Source organism: Mauremys mutica, unplaced genomic scaffold, assembly GCF_020497125.1.
Source record: "Mauremys mutica isolate MM-2020 ecotype Southern unplaced genomic scaffold, ASM2049712v1 Super-Scaffold_328, whole genome shotgun sequence".
Lineage (NCBI taxonomy): Eukaryota > Metazoa > Chordata > Testudines > Geoemydidae > Mauremys > Mauremys mutica.
In genome coordinates, this window is record NW_025423357.1 from 385,251 (window position 1) to 403,716 (window position 18,466).

Sequence of the window (18,466 nt, forward strand, 5' to 3'; positions counted from 1 at the left end):
GGATACTCTGGGGGTACCTGGACCTAAGGCCCCCACGCCCCCCCTTTTCCAAAGTGAGCCGAGTGGTGCTGCTGGGGGAGGCGCGGACCCCCCCGCAAAGCACTGGTGGGGGGTTGGTGCCTAGGCCCTGCTCCCTGTGAGCCCTTGCGGGGGCCAGGCCAGCCGCCCCACGCTGCGCCCTCGTGCCCCATAGCCGGTCGGGGGGGGGGGGCGGCAGTGAGCAGGCGCCGGCGTCTCTCCAGCAGGCGTTTATTGGGGGGGGGGGTGTCAGAAGAAGAGCCCCCGCATGCGGCGCCCCAGGCCCTGCCGGTCGTACAGGATGTTGAACTTGTTGACGAACTGGTTCATGGTGTTGCAGGTTTTGGTGATGGTGCCCAGGTAGGCCATGAGCCCCACGTCGTTGCATTGCTGGGGGGGGGGGGGGCGGAGGGGGTTAGTGACACGTGGCTGCCCCGCCCCTCGGGAGACGCCTTCCCGCCCCCCCAATCGCCCCTCACCCTCGGGAGACGCCTTCCTGCCCCCCCAGCCCTGGGGAGATGCCTTCCCACCCCCCCAATCCCCCCCCAGCCCTGGGGAGACGCCTTCCTGCCCCCCCAGCCCTGGGGAGATGCCTTCCCGCCCCCCCCCACCCTAGTACACACCCCACTGGTCCCCGCCACCCCAAGCCAGACACCCCCCGGCCCAGACACCCGGCCCCCTGCCTCCCCCAGCCCAGACACCCTGCTCCCTGCCTGCCCCGGCCCAGACACCCCCCGAACTCCGCCCGCCCCCCGGACCCCCCTGCCCCCAGCCCGCCCCTCACGTCGTAGAAGTCCGTCTTGAACTTGTTGGTGCTGAGGACGGGCAGGCAGTGGCACAGGGCGTAGGCTTCACGCAGGATCTCGTGGTTGAAGGGCACCTCGCCTGGGGGTGGGGGGCGGGGAGAGACGGTTACAGGGGGCAGCACCCTGGACCCTGCCCCACCTGGGGGGAGATGGGGGACAGCCCAGGCCGGGCCCACCAGGGCCGGGGGATCAGCGTCAGGGCTGGGGGGGGGGGGGGTTGAGGGGCACAGGCCAGGCCTGGCCCACCAGGGCGGGGGGGATCAGTGTCAGGGCTGGGGGGGGGCTGGCGACCGGAAGGGGGGTGGGTCAAGGGGCACAGGCCAGGCCGGGCACAGCGGGGCCGGGGGATCAGCGTCACTGGGGGGGGGGGGTCGAGGGGCACAGCCCAGGCCTGGCACAGCAGGGCCGGGGGATCAGCGTCACTGGGGGGGGGGGGGTCGAGGGCCACTGGCCAGGCCAGGCACAGCAGGGCCGGGGGAACGGCGTCAGGGGGGGGGGGACGAGGGGCACCGGCCAGGCCTGGCACAGCAGGGCCAGGGGATCAGCGTCACTGGGGGGGGGTCGAGGGGCACAGGCCAGGCCTGGCACAGCAGGGCTGGGGGATCAGCGTCACTGGGGGGGGGTCGAGGGGCACAGGCCAGGCCTGGCACACCAGGGCCGGGGGATCAGCGTCAGAGCTGGGGGGGGGGGGGTCGAGGGGCACAGGCCAGGCCTGGCACAGCAGGGCCGGGGGATCAGCGTCAGAGCTGGGGGGGCTGATGAACTGAAGGGGGGGGGGGTCGAGGGGCACAGGCCAGGCCCTCACCCGCCTCCGAGGCCTTGACGTACTCCAGGATCAGCCTGACCCGACTGTGCAGCATCTTGATGGCGCTGTGCTGGGCGATCAGGTGCTCGGCCACTGCGGGCGAGAGGGCGGGGTCAGGCGGCTCCGCCCCCCGGAGACGCGCCCCTGGGGTCCCCCCACAGCATGTCCCCCCCCGCTCGCCTCTGGGGCCCCCCGCCTCCCCCACACCTGCATGCCTGGGGGTCCCCACCCACTCACCCCTGGAGTCCTCTGCCCCCAGTGTCCCCCACACACGTGTCCCTGGGCCCCCCCCAGCATCCCCCCCACGCTCACCCCTGGGGCCCCCTGCCCCCAGCATGCCCCACACAGGCACCCCTGGGGGGTCCCCCCCCACACCCCTAGCGTCCCCCACCCCCAGCATTCTCCACACAGGCACCCCTGGGTCCCACCCTCCGCTCACCCGGGGAGCCCCCCGCCCCCAGCATCCCCCACACCCGCACCCCTGGGGGGTCCCCCGCCCCCAGCATCCCCCACACCTGCACCCCTGGGGGGGTCCCCCCCACACAACCCCAGCGTCCCCCGCCCCCAGCATCCCCCACACCCACACCCCTGGGGGGTCCCCCGCCCCCAGCATCCCCCACACATGCACCCCTGGGGGGTTCCCCCCCACACACCCCCAGCATCCCCCGCCCCCAGCATCCCCCACACGCACCCCTGGGGGGTCCCCCGCCCCCAGCATTCCCCACACCCACACCCCTGGGGGGTCCCCCCCACACACCCCCAGCCTCCCCCGCCCCCAGCATCCCCCACACGCACCCCTGGGGGGTCCCCCGCCCCCAGCATTCCCCACACCCGCACCCCTGGGGGGTCCCCCCCACACCCCCAGCATCCCCCGCCCCCAGCATTCCCCACACATGCACCCCTGGGGGTCCCCCCCCCCCACTCACCCGTGGAGTTCTCCCCGCTGCCGGTCGCCGTCATTCGGGCCACGTGGTCGACCCCGATGCGCTCCGCCTCCTCCGTGGCCAGCGTGTAGGTCAGCTCCGCGAACAGCATGGTGGCCTGCGGGCGAGGGGGGGTCAGGGGGGCCTGGGCCGGCACCAGCCCCTCCCCCCCGGGGAAAATGCGCAGCGCGGGGGGCGGGGGGGGGACTTACCTCTCCATTGATGATGTCGATCACGGACTCAAAGACACTGACGGGCAGCTGGGGAGAGAGAGCGAGAAACATCCCGATAGCGCCGCCGACAGCTGCCGCGCCCCACAGCGGGGGGGGGGGGCAGGCTGGGACGCGGCCCCTCTGGGATGGGGCAGGGGCTGCATTTACGGGGGCCCCTCGCCTGGCGCGGAGACGCAGCTGCCGCTGGGGCGGGGCAGGGACCAGGTTTACGGGGACCCCTTGCCTGGGGCGGGGTGCTGGGCTGGGATTATGGGGACCTGGCGCGGGGACGTGGCCCCTCTGGGGTGGAGCACGGGGTCTGTTCAGACCGGGACCCCTCACCCGGCGCCGGGATCAGGGCGCGGGGGCTACTGAGCGGCGGTTTGAGACAGGAAGTGAAGGGCAGTTCCATACGCAGGCAGGACGGACACCCTCGAGCCACACTTGGGGCTGGTTTCCCAGGCAGCCCCCTCTGGATGCGGCTGTGGGGGGCGGGGGGTACTCACGTCCGTGTGCTTGGTCATGGGGTTCAGCTTCAGGAAGAGGGGGCTCTCGATGATCTCGCACACCTGGGCTCGGGGAAAGGCGACCGTCAGCCTGGGGCCCGCTCGGCTGCCCCCCGCCCCACCCCACACACTCCAGGGCGGGCACCCAGGGGCTCCCCCAAAGACCCCCAATGTACCAGGGTCCCTCCCCTGCCACGGGATTTGGAAATGGCAGCTCCCACTAGTGCCTAGTGGGGGGTGGAGGTAGCTGGGAGCCAGGACTCCTGGGTTCTCTCCCCAGCTCTGGGAAGGGAGTGGGGGCTGGTGGGTTAGAGCAGGGTGGGGGCTGGGAGCCAGGACTCCTGGGTTCTCTCCCTGGCTCTGGGAGGGCTGGGGGGTGAGAGCAGGGTGGGGGCTGGGAGCTAGGACTCCTGGGTTCTCTCCCCGGCTCTGGGAGGGGAGTGGGGGCTGGTGGGTTAGAGCAGTGGGGGCTGGGAGCTAGGACTCCTGGGTTCTCTCCCCGGCTCTGGGAGGGGAGTGGGGGCTGATGGGTTACAGCAGTGGGGGCTGGGAGCCAGGACTCCTGGGTTCTGTCCCCGGCTCTGGGAGGGGAGTGCGGCCTGACCTGTTTATGGACGTGGATGTCAGACTGGTCCGGGGGGCCCCCCGTCGTGTACCAGCCCAGGAACTCCATATCCTTGAAGACCTGTTTGACTGGGTGGTGGGGACAGAGAGGAGCACGGTTAGTGGGTGGGGGCAGATCCCAGCTCCCCCAACTCAGGGCTCCACAGACGGTCAGGCCAGCAGGACCCATTTGATCCTGCGCCGGCCGGGGACTCTCGCCCAGTTCCCCCATTCCGGGCGTGTTCAGCTGGATGCGCCTGGACTGGAACCATCTCCCCCCCCCTCCGCCGCCCCAGGAGGGCTGAAGGGTGACTCACCCCCCGGCCGGGGAGCTGCGCCCCCTTTTTAACCTGCGCTGCTCCGGGTTTAGCGTCCACCGGCCCTTGTTCTGCTCATGCTCAGAGCCCGGGACCCTCTCCCCACCCACGGAGGCGCTTCCGTCCCGTCACCGAATCACCCCGGCTGCTGGCTGGCACCGAACGCCGGCCGGGGGGGTGAGCGTCTCCCCGGAGAAGCCCCAGAAGCAGCCCCGTCCTGCCCCGCGTGCAGGGGTAAAATCCCCTCCCTGCTCCTGCTCCCCACGCCCCGGTTACCCGCCGGCCCCCTGCCACAGCACCGCACCGGGGGCTCGTCGACGGAGCCCCCCCATTCCGAACCCACCGGCCGTGCTCGGGCGCTGCCCGCGGGCGCGAGAGCCCCCCCACACTCACACTGCTCCTCCTTGGTGTAGTAGTACTCCTTGTCGATGACGACGTTCTCCTCCACCGCGTGCGCCAGCAGCTCGAAGGAGTTCATCACCTCGATGTTCCGGCCCTCCTGCCGCCCGATCAGCGCCCCGATCACTGGCAGCCACGGGGCAGGGGCGTTACGGGGGGCAGGAAGCCTGGGTCCGGCCCCCCCAACCCGGCCTGCCTGGCCGCTCGGTCCCCACAGCTGTAGATACGGGAACCCGCTGCTCCACGGGCTGGACCCTCCCTCCCTGGCTGGCTCGGTGGGTGCAGGGGGGAGACACGACTCCTTCTAATGCAGCCTTAGCGGCAGAAGCCCCCACAGCCTCCGCCAGCCCGGCAGGGCCAGAGGCCTAGGGGGAAGGTGGGCGCCGACTCTCCAGAGGGGACGTGAAGGGAACAGGGGGACGGGTCGGCAGGGACGGGACCCAGCCAGGTGACGGGAACGGGGGACACGGCTGGGCCCTGGGCGAGCAGCTGCCGGGCCGGGGGGTGGTGGTGGGTGGGTGGGTGCTGGGAGGCCTGGCCTGCATGCGGGGGCCCTGGGCTGGCGGTTACTGGAGCAGGGGGGCGCCAGGAGGCCTCGTCTGCGTCCAGGTACCCTGAGCTGGAGGCGGCCGGAGCAGGGGGGGCGGCGGGGGGCCCGGCCTGCGCCCAGGGGGGAGGGAGGGCCCCCGGCGGGTACCTTGCACGGGGCGCCCCTCCTGCGAGCGCATGCGGATCCAGTGGTCGGAGATGTTGAGGATCACCAGCGGGTGCAGGGCCACCGAGACGCTGCCCGTCACGCCCGACGCCATGACGGTGGGGAGCACTGCGGGGGGGGGGGGAGACCCGGTCAGCGGGGGGGGGGGGGGGACCCCCACTGTGAGACCCCATGTGGGGGGACCCTGCTGGGGGGGCTCCGTGGGGGCGGGGCCAGGGGGAGGGGGCGGGGCCCATGAGAGGGGTTGGGGTCTCGGAGGGGCGTGGCCTATGTGGGGCGGGGCGGAGGAGAGGGAGCCTCTGAGAGGGCGGGGCCCCTAGGAGTGGGGCGTGGCCCGAGGGGAGGGGGCGGGGTCTATACGCAGAGGGGATTCAGGGGGCGTGGCCAGAGAGTGAGGGGGCGGGGCCTGCGCGTGCGGCAGTTTCCCGAGGGGGCGTGGCCCGAGGGGAAGGGGCGGGGCCTGCGCGCGCGGCAGGTTCCCGAGGGGGCGTGGCCCGAGGGGAAGGGGCGGGGCCTGCGCGTGCGGCAGGTTCCCGAGGGGGCGTGGCCCGAGGGGAAGGGGCGGGGCCTGCGCGTGCGGCAGTTTCCCGAGGGGGCGCGGCCCGGGGGGAAGGGGCGGGGCCTGCGCGTGCGGCAGGTTCCCGAGGGGGCGTGGCCTTAGGGGAAGGGGCGGGGCCTGCGCGTGCGGCAGGTTCCCGAGGGGGCGGGGCCCGAGGGGAAGGGGCGGGGTCTGCGCGTGCGGGTGTAACGGGGGGGCGGGGCCCACAGGGAACGGGGCGGGGTCTCGCTGCCCCCTCCAGCTCCGCCCTGTCCCCGCCCGGCGGGGCCGGTACCTGCCGCGTCCACCTCCATCCCGCCGGCCCCGGAGCCCCCGTTGCTCCCCGCCGCCGAGCAGGAGGCACCGGCCGCCGCCGCTGCCGCCGCTGCCATCTTGACGCGGTGTGTCCCGGCCCGGCCGCCGTAGCCCGCTATCTGCGCCTGCGCCCCACCGCGGCCGCTTTGGGAAGCCCCGCCCCCTCCGCGACGCTCCCTGGTGCATGCGCGGCAGGAGGGCGGGAGACCGGCGGCCTCCGGAGCATGCGCACTTGCAAAGGCGCCGCGGCGGCGCATGCGCAATATAGACGAGGGCGGGTTCCTTCCCGCTCCTTTACCACAGGAGTCTGCGGGGCGGGTCCGCGCATGCGCAGAGGGACCCGGGGCTTCAGCCTGGACTCCTCGGTTCCCGCCGCGGCGGCTGCTGCTGCCCCCCCCGGGCCCCGCCCCTGGGACCCCCCCGCGCCTCCTTCCCCCCCCCGGAACCGCCCCCGGGCCCCGCCCCCTGGGACCCCCCCGCGCCTCCCTCCCCCCCCCGGAACCGCCCCCCGGGCCCCGCCCCCTGGGACCCCCCCGCGCCTCCCTCCCCCCCGGAGCCGCCCCCCCGGGCCCAATCCCGCCTCCCCCGAACCGCCCCGGGACCCCCCCAGCCCTGCCCCCCCCGAGACTGTCTGCACCCCCCCGACACCCCCCCACATACCGTCACCCACACACCCAGACACCCCCACACGTCCTGTCACACACCCCCACACAGACACCCCCACGCATACCGCCACCCCCCACCTCTACATACAGACACCCTGTCACACACCGTGTCTCACACAGACACCCTGTCACCCCCACCCTGTCACCCGCACACATACCGCCACCCACACACACAGACACCCCCACACGTCCTGTCACCCCACACACACAGACACCCACCCACAGACACCCTGTCACACACCCCCACACAGACACCCCCACGCATACCGCCACCCCCCACCTCTACATACAGACACCCTGTCACACACCGTGTCTCACACAGACACCCTGTCACCCCCACCCTGTCACCCGCACACATACCGCCACCCACACACACAGACACCCCCACACGTCCTGTCACCCCCCACACAGACACCCACCCACAGACACCCTGTCACACACCCCCACACAGACACCCCCACGCATACCGCCACCCCCCACCTCTACATACAGACACCCTGTCACACACCGTGTCTCACACAGACACCCTGTCACCCCCCGCCTGTCACCCGCACACCCACCCCCACCCACACACACACAGACACCCCCACACGTCCTGTCACCCCCCACACAGACACCCACCCACAGACACCCTGTCACACACCCCCACACAGACACCCCCACGCATACCGCCACCCCCCACCTCTACATACAGACACCCTGTCACACACCGTGTCTCACACAGACACCCTGTCACCCCCACCCTGTCACCCGCACACATACCGCCACCCACACACACAGACACCCCCACACGTCCTGTCACCCCCCACACAGACACCCCCACACCCTGTCACCCCCACCCTGTCACCCGCACACATACCGCCACCCACACACACAGACACCCCCACACGTCCTGTCACCCCCCACACACAGACACCCACCCACAGACACCCTGTCACACACCCCCACACAGACACCCCCACACCCTGTCACACACACCTCTACATACAGACACCCTGTCACACACCGTGTCTCACACAGACACCCTGTCACCCCCACCCTGTCACCCGCACACATACCGCCACCCACACACACAGACACCCCCACACGTCCTGTCACCCCACACACACAGACACCCACCCACAGACACCCTGTCACACACCCCCACACAGACACCCCCACGCATACCGCCACCCCCCACCTCTACATACAGACACCCTGTCACACACCGTGTCTCACACAGACACCCTGTCACCCCCACCCTGTCACCCGCACACATACCGCCACCCACACACACAGACACCCCCACACGTCCTGTCACCCCCCACACAGACACCCACCCACAGACACCCTGTCACACACCCCCACACAGACACCCCCACGCATACCGCCACCCCCCACCTCTACATACAGACACCCTGTCACACACCGTGTCTCACACAGACACCCTGTCACCCCCACCCTGTCACCCGCACCCATACCGCCACCCACCCACACACAGACACCCCCACACGTCCTGTCACCCCCCACACAGACACCCACCCACAGACACCCTGTCACACACCCCCACACAGACACCCCCACGCATACCGCCACCCCCCACCTCTACATACAGACACCCTGTCACACACCGTGTCTCACACAGACACCCTGTCACCCCCACCCTGTCACCCGCACACATACCGCCACCCACACACACAGACACCCCCACACGTCCTGTCACCCCCCACACAGACACCCCCACACCCTGTCACCCCCACCCTGTCACCCGCACACATACCGCCACCCACACACACAGACACCCCCACACGTCCTGTCACCCCCCACACACAGACACCCACCCACAGACACCCTGTCACACACCCCCACACAGACACCCCCACACCCTGTCACACACACCTCTACATACAGACACCCTGTCACACACCGTGTCTCACACAGACACCCTGTCACCCCCACCCTGTCACCCGCACACATACCGCCACCCACACACACAGACACCCCCACACGTCCTGTCACCCCACACACACAGACACCCACCCACAGACACCCTGTCACACACCCCCACACAGACACCCCCACACCCTGTCACACACACCTCTACATACAGACACCCTGTCACACACCGTGTCTCACACAGACACTCTGTCACCCCCACCCTGTCACCCGCACACATACCGCCACCCACACACACAGACACCCCCACCCCCCCCCATGGACCACATGAGGTCAAGAGCGGGCACAACCTGTGAGTCTGTGACACTCTGTCACATCCACACCCACACAGACACCCAACCTGTCACACCCACAGACCCACACCCCCGTCACCCCATCACACCCACACAAACACTATCACACACACCCCCTGACAACCACACACCACGTCACACCGTCAGACCCCCACAACCATGTATGACGAAGTCGGGTTTTATTCATCTTATGTTGCACGTGAGTCTTACTGTGCTATACTAATCCTGTGTGTGCCTCAGTTTCCCTGTGTGCTGCCCCACTACTTCGGGGATGGGAATTGGGGGTGTGATTTTGCTGAGGCCCTGGGGCAGGTGAAGCTGTTTGCACCTGCGTAACCTGAGAGCCAGGACGGGAGGTGCGACCAGGTGACACCTTTGGCCTGGGAAGCGCGACACAGAGAAGGAGGAGGAGCATGAGGGGGCGGCTGGAGACTGGCCGTCTGCTTGGGGGGACTGGAAGATGGGGCGTCCAGGGCGCCTCATCACGGAGACACACACGCCACACACACAGCCGCACACCCCCCCTGCAACAAACACACACACACCCCCGCCCCAGACACGTGCACACGTATGTCACAGTCCTGCCCGGCCACACACCCCGTCCCAGATACACCTGCATGCACACCGCACTCTGGCACACCCCCATCACAGACACACACAGCCCACTGTCACAGGTGCCCCCCCACCCCCATTCCAACCCCTTCCCCAAAGTGCCCGCCCCAACTCTGCCCCCTCCTCCCGTTCAGTGCCACTTCCTCGTACCACCCGGCCTGGAGCATCACAGCACGTTCACACCCGCCCCCTCACGTGGACAACCACCCCACAATCACATACCACATTCGCACCCCCCCACCACAATGTCACACCCACAGCAGCAGGAAGCTGGGCTCCGATGCATTTTGCAAACAATCCGGTTACTTAATAATGGGAATTTCCCAGCCCTGGGGCTGTGTTTCCCGTCAGCCTCCCCCCGGGGTGGAGGGGGACAGGATGGGGTTTCCCGCCCCCCTGGCCCGGCCTGCGGGGAAATCAGCCAAAAATGCTTTGTGCCAAATTGGGGGAGAGGTGGAAAAGCCACCCAATCGCAGGTTGGGTGTGTCAGGCTGAGTGGGGGGGCGGGCGTGGGTGTTGGTGCAAGTGTGTAAGGCCTGCAGGTGGGTGTGAATGGAGGTGTATGGGGTGTGCATGAGTGAGGGTGTGCAGGAACAGAGTGGGAATGTGTTGATCTGCAGGGTGTGTGTGTGTACCTTTGTGTGTTTGTTATGGTGCGAGGGTGTCTGTTTACACGGCTGTGAATGTGTGTGCAGTGTGTTTAGGTGAGTGAGCATTGGGGGGGTGTACCTTTGTGTGTTTGTGTTTGTTATGGTGCGAGGGTGTCTGTTTACACGGCTGTGAATGTGTGTGCAGTGTGTGTAGGTGAGTGAGCATGGGGGGGGATGTACCTTTGTGTGTTTGTGTTTGTTATGGTGCGAGGGTGTCTGTTTACACGGCTGTGAGTGTGTGTGCAGTGCATCAGTGTGCATTCGTGTCTGTGACTCGTGTGTGTAGGTGAGTGAGCGTTCAGGGGGTGTGTGTGTGGGGCAGGGGGTGCCAGTGCCTGTGCACAGGGACCAGGTAACCCCCCGCAGGTGGCAGACAGCGGCCAGGCCGTACGTACCGTGTAACGCCCGTCGGTTGACACTTTCACCCCAAAGGGAGAGGAGCCGCCAGATCCAGGGACAGACCTGGTGCCCCTCGGCCATGGGGCCAGCAGCCTCGCCCCGGACGCAGGGACGCCCCAAGCGATGCCTTGCTGGGACCCCCGGCAGCCCCCCCGGGGCTGGTCTTATCAGGGATCAGCCCCCACCCCGCCAGGGTTAGGGTGTTCTCCCCTCCCCCTGGGGAATCTCCTCCCTGGCCCGGGGGCGGGATTAGGACGTTCTCACTCCCCCCCCCCAGCCTCCTCCCTGGCTTGTGGGGGACGGGACAGGGCACGTGGAGCAGCCCAGCCCAGTCTGAGCCTGGACTCTCCCCAGAGAAGCGGCAGGATCCTGGTTCCCATGGACGGGGTGAGTCCAAGCCGGTCGGGGGGCCTGGCTGGGATGGGGTGGGCAGGGGGTCCCTGGGTCTAGGACAGCTGGGAGAAGGGAGGGATGCCCGGGGCTGGGCTACACTGGGAGAGGAAGGGGAGTGGGGCCCCACCCAGGTGCTGAGCGGCTGCGTGGGGAGTTTGGGGGAGACGGGGCAGAGGGAGGCACCGTGGTGGAGAAGGGGGTTGGGGTTCCCCCATCCAGCTACGGGAACAAGGGGTTGTGGGATGCAGTGAGGGAAGGAGAGGGGCCCTGGGGGCAGGTTACCTCAGACCTGACACTTGGGGGGAGTTTCTCCCCCCATCGCCTGCATCCTGACCCCCGGGGTGTCCTGTCCCGGGGCTCAATCTCTGACCTTGGGCAGCTCATTTCACCCAGCAGCCAGTGGAACTACCTGCCACTGGGTATCGGGGCTGAGCAGGGTTCAGAACAGGGTGTGGGGGTGTTACGTGGAGAATGGACATCCAGAGGTATCCCAGGAGACCCCACTCCCCTCCCAGAGCTGGGGAGAGAACCCAGGAGTCCGGGCTCCCAGCCCCCTCTGCTCTGACCCACCAGTCCCCACTCCCCTCCCAGAGCTGGGGAGAGAACCCAGGAGTCCTGGCTCCCAGCCCCCCCCAGCTCTCACCCACCAGCCCCCACTCCCCTCCCAGCGCCGGGGAGAGAACCCAGGAGTCCTGGCTCCCAGCCCCCCCTGCTCTGACCCACCAGCCCCCACTCCCCTCCCAGCGCCGGGGGGAGAACCCAGGCGTCCTGTGGGCAGCCGGGTGATGGGGGTTTGGAGCAGGCAGAGGGAATTCTCTGCCAGCTGGTGCCCGTCGCAGCCTGGCTCTGCCCCCGGGTCCCCGCTGCCCCCCCCCCCCGCGCACAGCGGCAGCCCCGCCTGTGTGGGCAGCAGGGTTCACATCCCGTTAAGCAGCATTTGGGTTGCGACACTGTCCTCGCTGCCAGCTCCCCCGCCCACACGCCCCGGGCATTCCTGGCATCCTCCCTCCCAGCCTCCTCGGGGAAACCCCTGGGCAGCCCGGCAGGGTCCCCAGCCCCCTGCCTGCATGGGGGGAGCCCAGTTCTTGGGCACTAAAGGGGCCCCCAGGGACACAGCCCCCCCTCACCCCCGGGACCCTTCTCTGGGACAGAAACGAGAGAGATTCCTGGGCCCCAGCCCAGCTGTAAGCCACAAAACCAGCTGCAGTGTGAATGTAGCGGGGCTGCGGGTCGGGAGTGGGGGGCACTATCCGAGCGGGGGGGGGGCATTGCCGGGCTGGGGGGGGGCCATAGCCGGGCTGGGGGGCTGCGAGTTGGGAGTGGGGGGCCCTGGCCGAGCTGGGGGGGGCCCTGGCCGAGCTGGGGGGGCTGCGGGTCGGGAGTGGGGGGCACTATCCGAGCGGGGGGGGCCATGGCTGGGCTGGGGGGGCTGCGGGTCGGGAGTGGGGGGCACTAGCCGAGCTGGGAGGCGCCGGCCGGGCTGGGGGGCTGCAAGTCAGGAGTGGGGGCTCTGCGTGGGTTTTAACCTCCTCCCCTCTCTCCCCCCCCAGCCTGGCTGGACCGCGCCCCCCAACGCCTCGGTGCCGCCCCCCAACGAGACGGGCTGCGGGGAACGGGCCGACTTCCAGTACGTGCTGTTCCCCGTGGTTTACAGCCTGGTCTTCGTGCTGGGCCTGGCCGGGAACGGGTCCGTGCTCTGGTATTTCCTGCGCACCCGGACGGCCACCGCCCCGGCCAACGTCTTCCTGGCCAACCTGGCGGCCCTCGACCTGCTCTTCGTGCTGACGCTGCCCTTCCGGGCCGGCTACCACGCCCTGCGCAACGACTGGCCCTTCGGCGAGGCCACGTGCAAGCTCACCGGCTCCCTCTTCTACGCCAACCTGTACGGCAGCTCCCTCTTCCTCAGCTGCATCTGCCTGGAGCGCTACGTGGCCGTGGTGCACCCGCTGCGCTCGCTGCGCCTGCGCCGGCCTCTCTACCGCGTGGCCGCCTGCCTGGCCGTCTGGGCCCTGCTGGCCGCCGCCGGCCTGTACCTGGCGCTGCGCGGGCCCCTGACCCGCCCCTTCCCCGACGGGCGCCTGGCCTGCCTGGAGAACTTCTCCAGCGACTCCTGGAGGGGCCGCATCTCGGGCGTCAGCCTCTTCGCCGCCGCCGTCGGCTTCCTGCTGCCGCTGACGGTCATCGGCGTCTGCTACCCGCTCATCGCCCGCCGCCTGCTGGACACGCCCGGCATGGCGCCCGGCTCGCGGGCCGCCCGGCGCAAGGCGCTGCGCACCGTGCTGGTGGTGCTGGCCGTCTTCCTGATCTGCTTCGCCCCCTACCACCTCACCCAGGTGGTGCACACCCTGGGCCGCGTCGGGGCGCTGCAGGGCTGCCGGCTCCTCCGCGGCACCTACGTCGCCCGGCGCGTCACCATGGCCCTGACCAGCCTCAACGCCTGCCTGGACCCGCTGGTCTATTACTGCGCGGCCGAGCGCTTCGCCTGGAGCCCGCCCTGCCGCGCCGGGTGCTGCACGGGCCGGCCGGCCTCCTCCGGCGACACCCAGGGCACGGGGCTGCGGGCGCTGGACAATGGGGCCTCCCGGGGGGCCCAGGCCGTGACAGGCACCTCGTCCCACGACAAGGCCTGAAGGGGAGACACTAATGGACCCCCCCCCGCCCCCCGCTTGCTGCACCGTGGACTCCGGGGCCCCTCGGAGCCGGGCTGCTGCGTTCTCAGCTGCTGGACAAGGGAGGGATGGTGAACAGTGTTACTGGGGTGTGTACGTCCGTGTAGCGTTACGTGTGCGCAGTCGTGTGGGCGTGTGTGTGAGCGCGCGGCCGTGCCAAAGGCCGAGGGGTCGGCGTGTGCGTGTGTGTGAGCGCGTGGGCGTGCCAAAGGCCGAGGGGTCGGCGTGTGTGTGTGTGTGTGTGAGCGCGCGGCCGTGCCAAAGGCCGAGGGGTCGGCGTGTGTGTGTGTGTGTGAGCGCGCGGCCGTGCCAAAGGCCGAGGGGTCAGCGTGTGCATGTGTGTGAGCACGCGGGCGTGCCAAAGGCCGAGGGGTCGGCGTGTGTGCGTGTGTGTGAGCGCGCGGGCGTGCCAAAGGCCGAGGGGTCGGCGTGTGTGTGTGTGTGTGAGCGCGCGGCCGTGCCAAAGGCCGAGGGGTCAGCGTGTGTGTGTGTGTGTGATCGCGCGGCCGTGCCAAAGGCCGAGGGGTCGGCGTGTGTGTGTGTGTGTGAGCGCGCGGCCGTGCCAAAGGCCGAGGGGTCAGCGTGTGCGTGTGTGTGAGCACGCGGGCGTGCCAAAGGCCGAGGGGTCGGCGTGTGTGCGTGTGTGTGAGCGCGCGGCCGTGCCAAAGGCCGAGGGGTCGGCGTGTGAGTGTGTGAGAGCGCGCGGGCGTGCCAAAGGCCGAGGGGTCGGCGTGTGAGTGTGTGTGAGCGCGCGGCCGTGCCAAAGGCCGAGGGGTCAGCGTGTGTGTGAGCGCGCGGCCGTGCCAAAGGCCGAGGGGTCAGCGTGTGTGTGAGCGCGCGGCCGTGCCAAAGGCCAAGGGGTTGGCGTGTGTGTGTGTGAGAGCGCACGGGCGTGCCAAAGGCCGAGGGATTGGAGTCTGTGTGTGTGAGAGAGCACGGGCGTGCCAAAGGCCGAAGGGTCAGCGTGTGTGTGTGTGAGAGCGCACGGGCGTGCCAAAGGCCGAAGGGTCAGCGTGTGTGTGTGTGAGAGCGCGCGGCCGTGCCAAAGGCCGAGGGGTCTGTGTGTGTGTGTGTGAGCATGCGGGCGTGCCAAAGGCCGAGGGGTCAGCGTGTGCGTGTGTGTGAGCGCATGGCCATGCCAAAGGCCGAAGGGTCAGCGTGTGTGTGTGTGTGAGCGCACAGGTGTGCCAAAGGCCGAGGGGTTGGGGTCTCTGTGTGTGAGCGCACGAGTGTGCCAAAGGCCGAAGGGTCAGTGTCTCTCTCTTCACGCTGCCATTTGTCAGGACCATCAGATCTCACTGAATTGCCCGGACGTGTGCGTGCGTGCGAGGGAGTCTGCGGGTGTGCTAGGTGTGACTGCGTGTGTGCCAGGCTGTGAGTCTGTGTGCGTGGTACAGGAGCGTGTGTGTGTTTGATCCTCGTGACTGGCCGAGTGTGCGTCTCCTGGGCTGTGACACTGCGTGGGACTGTCCTGTGGGGAAGGGTGCGACTTGGGAGGCTTGTCCCTGCCGTATTACGGGTGTGTGTGTGTGTGTGTGTGTACGTGAAACAGAGAGACAGACCCTGAGCAGGGGGCTGCTGGCATCTGTGTGTCTTGGGGTGGAGGGAGTTGGCTGTGTATGGTTGGGGCTCTTGCAGCTAGTTGTGTGTGTGACACTAGGGTGCTGGTTGTGCTGCTGTGTGTGTGCGACACTGTGGGGTGCTGGTTGTGCTGCAGTGTGTGTGTGACACTAGGGTGCTGGTTGTGCTGCTGTGTGTGTGCGACACTGGGGTGCTGGTTGTGCTGCTGTGTGTGTGTGACACTGTGGGGTGCTGGTTGTGCTGCTGTGTGCGTGCGACGTGTGTGGCTCTGACCGGGTGGTGGGGGAACCTCCCTGTGGTGTGTTTGGTTCCTTGCCCCCCCCCCCCCCCGCCGGCCCGGCTCTTTTTTGTACGTTTTGCACTTTTGCCAAGTAAAAGCAACGTTGCCACCCAGCTCCGTCCCCGTCCCTCCCCGCGTCCTGCCTGGGAGCCCGGGGCGGGAGTGGGGGGGACCGGCGGGGGGGGGGCTGCGGGTCGGGAGTGGGGGGCACCGACGGGGGGGGCTGCGGGGGGATGAGGCACCGGCGGGGGGGCACTGGCGGGGGCGGCTGCGGGGCGGGAGTGAGGGGCACTGGCGGGGGGGGGCTGCGGGGCCGGAGGGGGGGGCACCGGCGGGGGAGGCTGCGGGGCGGGAGCGAGGGGCACCGGCGGGGGGGCACTGGCGGGGGCGGCTGCGGGGCGGGAGTGAGGGGCACTGGCGGGGGGGGGATGCGGGGCGGGAGTGGGGGACACCGACGGGGGGGCTGCGGGGGGGTGAGGGGCACCGGCGGGGGGGCACCAGCGGGGGGGGCTGCGGGGCGGGAGTGGGGGGCACCGGCGGGGGGGGGCTGCGGGGCGGGAGTGGGGGGCACATGAGGTCTGTGTTGTCCCCCCCCCCATGATGGGCCGGGGGCTCTGGACGCTGCGGCTGCTCCCAGGGACCCGATTGGCGGCGCAAGGTGAGTCCCCCCCCGCAGCTCCCAGGGCCCCTCCCCAGGTCGGGGGGGGGGCACTGGGCTGTTGCCCTGCAGTCGCTCCCCCCCCAGATGCCAAGGCAGCCCCCTGGGGTGGGGGTCCCTGGGCTGGGCCCCACGTGGGGGGGAGGTTCGCTGGCAGGGGGCAGAGTCCTGGGTCTGGAGAGCCCCACCCCCAGAGGCGCCGCAAAGGCCAGGGGCGGGGGGGGGGGGCTGCATGGGGGAGGGGATGGGAGGGAGGTATGGGGGGGTACGTGGGGAGGGGGGCGGGGGGATGGAGGAATATGGGGATGGGGGGTGTGCATAGGGCTGTATGGGGGGATGAAGGAGGGGGTAGGGGTGTTTGGGGGGATGGAGGAGGGAGGAGGATGGAGGGGTGTAGATGGGGAGGGAGGGGGAGGATGGAGGGGTGTAGATGGGGGTGTGGGGCTGTTTGGGGGGAGGGGGACGATGGGGGGTGTGGGGCTGTTTGGGGGGAGGAGGGAGGGGTGTAGATGGGGGGTGTGGGGCTGTTTGGGGGGAGGGGGAGGAGGGAGGGGTGTAGCTGGGGGGTGTGGGGCTGTTTGGGGGGAGGGGGAGGAGGGAGGGGTGTAGCTGGGGGGGGGGGGGCGGTGGGGGGGGAGGAGGATGGAGGGGTGTAGCTGGGGGGTGTGGGGCTGTTTGGGGGAGGGGGAGGGAGGGGTGTAGCTGGGGGGGGTGGGGCTGTTTGGGGTGGAGTGAGGGGAGGGTATGTGGGGCTGACGCAATGGAGGGGTGGGGGGGGAGTGTGTATGGGGAGGAGGGAGCTAGATTAGACAGACCCCCCCGGACCCCCCCGCAGCGTGTGCCCCCGGGGAGCCCAGCCCGGGGGTGGGGTGGCAGAGGCGGCTGCATCATCCCTGCCGGCCACCAGGGGTCGCTGCTGCACCCCAGACACCTGGGGGCCCAGCCAGGCTGCAGGGGCCTGGCCTGCCCCACCCATGGGACCCTGCCCCCCCCACGGGCCCCTGCCCCCCACCCCGACAGACTCTGACCCCTGCTGGGGGCAGTTCCAGGTGCAGCCCGGGGAGGGGGGGTGATTACACACAATGACCCCCCCCGCCACTGCCCCACAGGCCGGGCAGCCCCCGACGCTCGGGTCCCCGAGCCTGCGGCTCGCCGCAGCACCCGCCTGGGGACTGGGGGGGGGAGTCCCGACTCCTCCAGCTCCCCCACGTCTTCGTTGTGCCCCACCCCAGAGCCAGCCGCCTCTCGGGGCCGGGCGAGGGGTCCCCCCGCAAACAGCCCCCGCGCCCCACCCCAGAGCCAGCCGCCTCTCGGGGCCGGGCGAGGGGTCCCCCCGCAAACAGCCCCACGCCGCACCCCAGAGCCAGCCGCCTCTCGGGGCCGGGCAAGGGGTCCCCCCGCAAACAGCCCCCGCGCCCCACCCCAGAGCCAGCCGCCTCTCGGGGCCGGGCAAGGGGTCCCCCCGCAAACAGCCCCCGCGCCCCACCCCAGAGCCAGCCGCCTCTCGGGGCCGGGCAGGGGGTCCTCCCGTAAACAGCCCCCGCGCCCCGCCCCAGAGCCAGCCGCCTCTCGGGGCCGGGCAAGGGGTCCCCCCGTAAACAGCCCCCTGCCCCCCACCCCAGAGCCAGCCGCCTCTCGGGGCCGGGCAAGGGGTCCCCCCGCAAACAGCCTCCATGTCCCACCCCAGAGCCAGCCGCCTCTCGGGGCCGGGCAAGGGGTCCCCCGTAAACAGCCCCCATGTCCCACCCCAGAGCCAGCCGCCTCTCGGGGCCGGGCAAGGGGTCCCCCGTAAACAGCCCCCATGTCCCACCCCAGAGCCAGCCACCTCTCGGGGCCGGGCAAGGGGTCCCCCCATAAACAGCCCCCGCGCCCCACCCCAGAGCCAGCCACCTCTCGGGGCCGGGCAAGGGGTCCCCCCATAAACAGCCCCCTGCCCCCCACCCCAGAGCCAGCCGCCTCTCGGGGCCGGGCAAGGGGTCCCCCCGCAAACAGCCCCCGCGCCCCACCCCAGAGCCAGCCGCCTCTCGGGGCCGGGCAAGGGGTCCCCCCGCAAACAGCCCCCGCGCCCCACCCCAGAGCCAGCCGCCTCTCGGGGCCGGGCAAGGGGTCCCCCCGTAAACAGCCCCCTGCCCCCCACCCCAGAGCCAGCCGCCTCTCGGGGCCGGGCGAGGGGT

General features: G+C 70.1%; 2 protein-coding genes across 6 annotated transcripts; one reads left to right on the forward strand and one right to left on the reverse strand.

Moving 5' to 3' along the window:
* Positions 1-233: 233 nt before the first annotated feature.
* COPS6 (COP9 signalosome subunit 6) lies at positions 234-6,286 on the reverse strand. The gene is made up of 10 exons (XM_045001566.1): positions 6,138-6,286; positions 5,287-5,412; positions 4,584-4,715; positions 3,875-3,963; positions 3,271-3,333; positions 2,765-2,812; positions 2,556-2,670; positions 1,630-1,722; positions 803-903; positions 234-408 (listed from the first exon to the last, which is right to left on the reverse strand). The coding sequence occupies exons 1-10, from the start codon at positions 6,232-6,234 to the stop codon at positions 268-270; spliced, it is 1,005 nt and encodes a 334-aa protein (XP_044857501.1). The 5' UTR covers positions 6,235-6,286; the 3' UTR covers positions 234-267.
* Positions 6,287-8,854: 2,568 nt separating this feature from the next.
* On the forward strand, positions 8,855-15,674 carry LOC123361589 (lysophosphatidic acid receptor 6-like). 5 transcript variants are annotated; one of them, XM_045001583.1, is made up of 4 exons: positions 8,856-9,249; positions 10,745-11,098; positions 12,655-13,048; positions 13,370-15,674. In XM_045001583.1, exons 1-4 carry the CDS (start codon positions 9,016-9,018, stop codon positions 13,732-13,734), a joined length of 1,347 nt encoding a protein of 448 aa, XP_044857518.1. In that variant the 5' UTR covers positions 8,856-9,015; the 3' UTR covers positions 13,735-15,674. The 5 variants fall into 5 exon arrangements, with proteins under 5 accessions (XP_044857519.1, XP_044857518.1, XP_044857517.1 ...); XM_045001584.1 differs by having other exon boundaries at positions 8,855-9,249; positions 11,066-11,098; positions 12,655-15,674; XM_045001582.1 differs by having other exon boundaries at positions 12,655-15,674.
* The last annotated feature ends 2,792 nt before the right edge of the window (positions 15,675-18,466 follow it).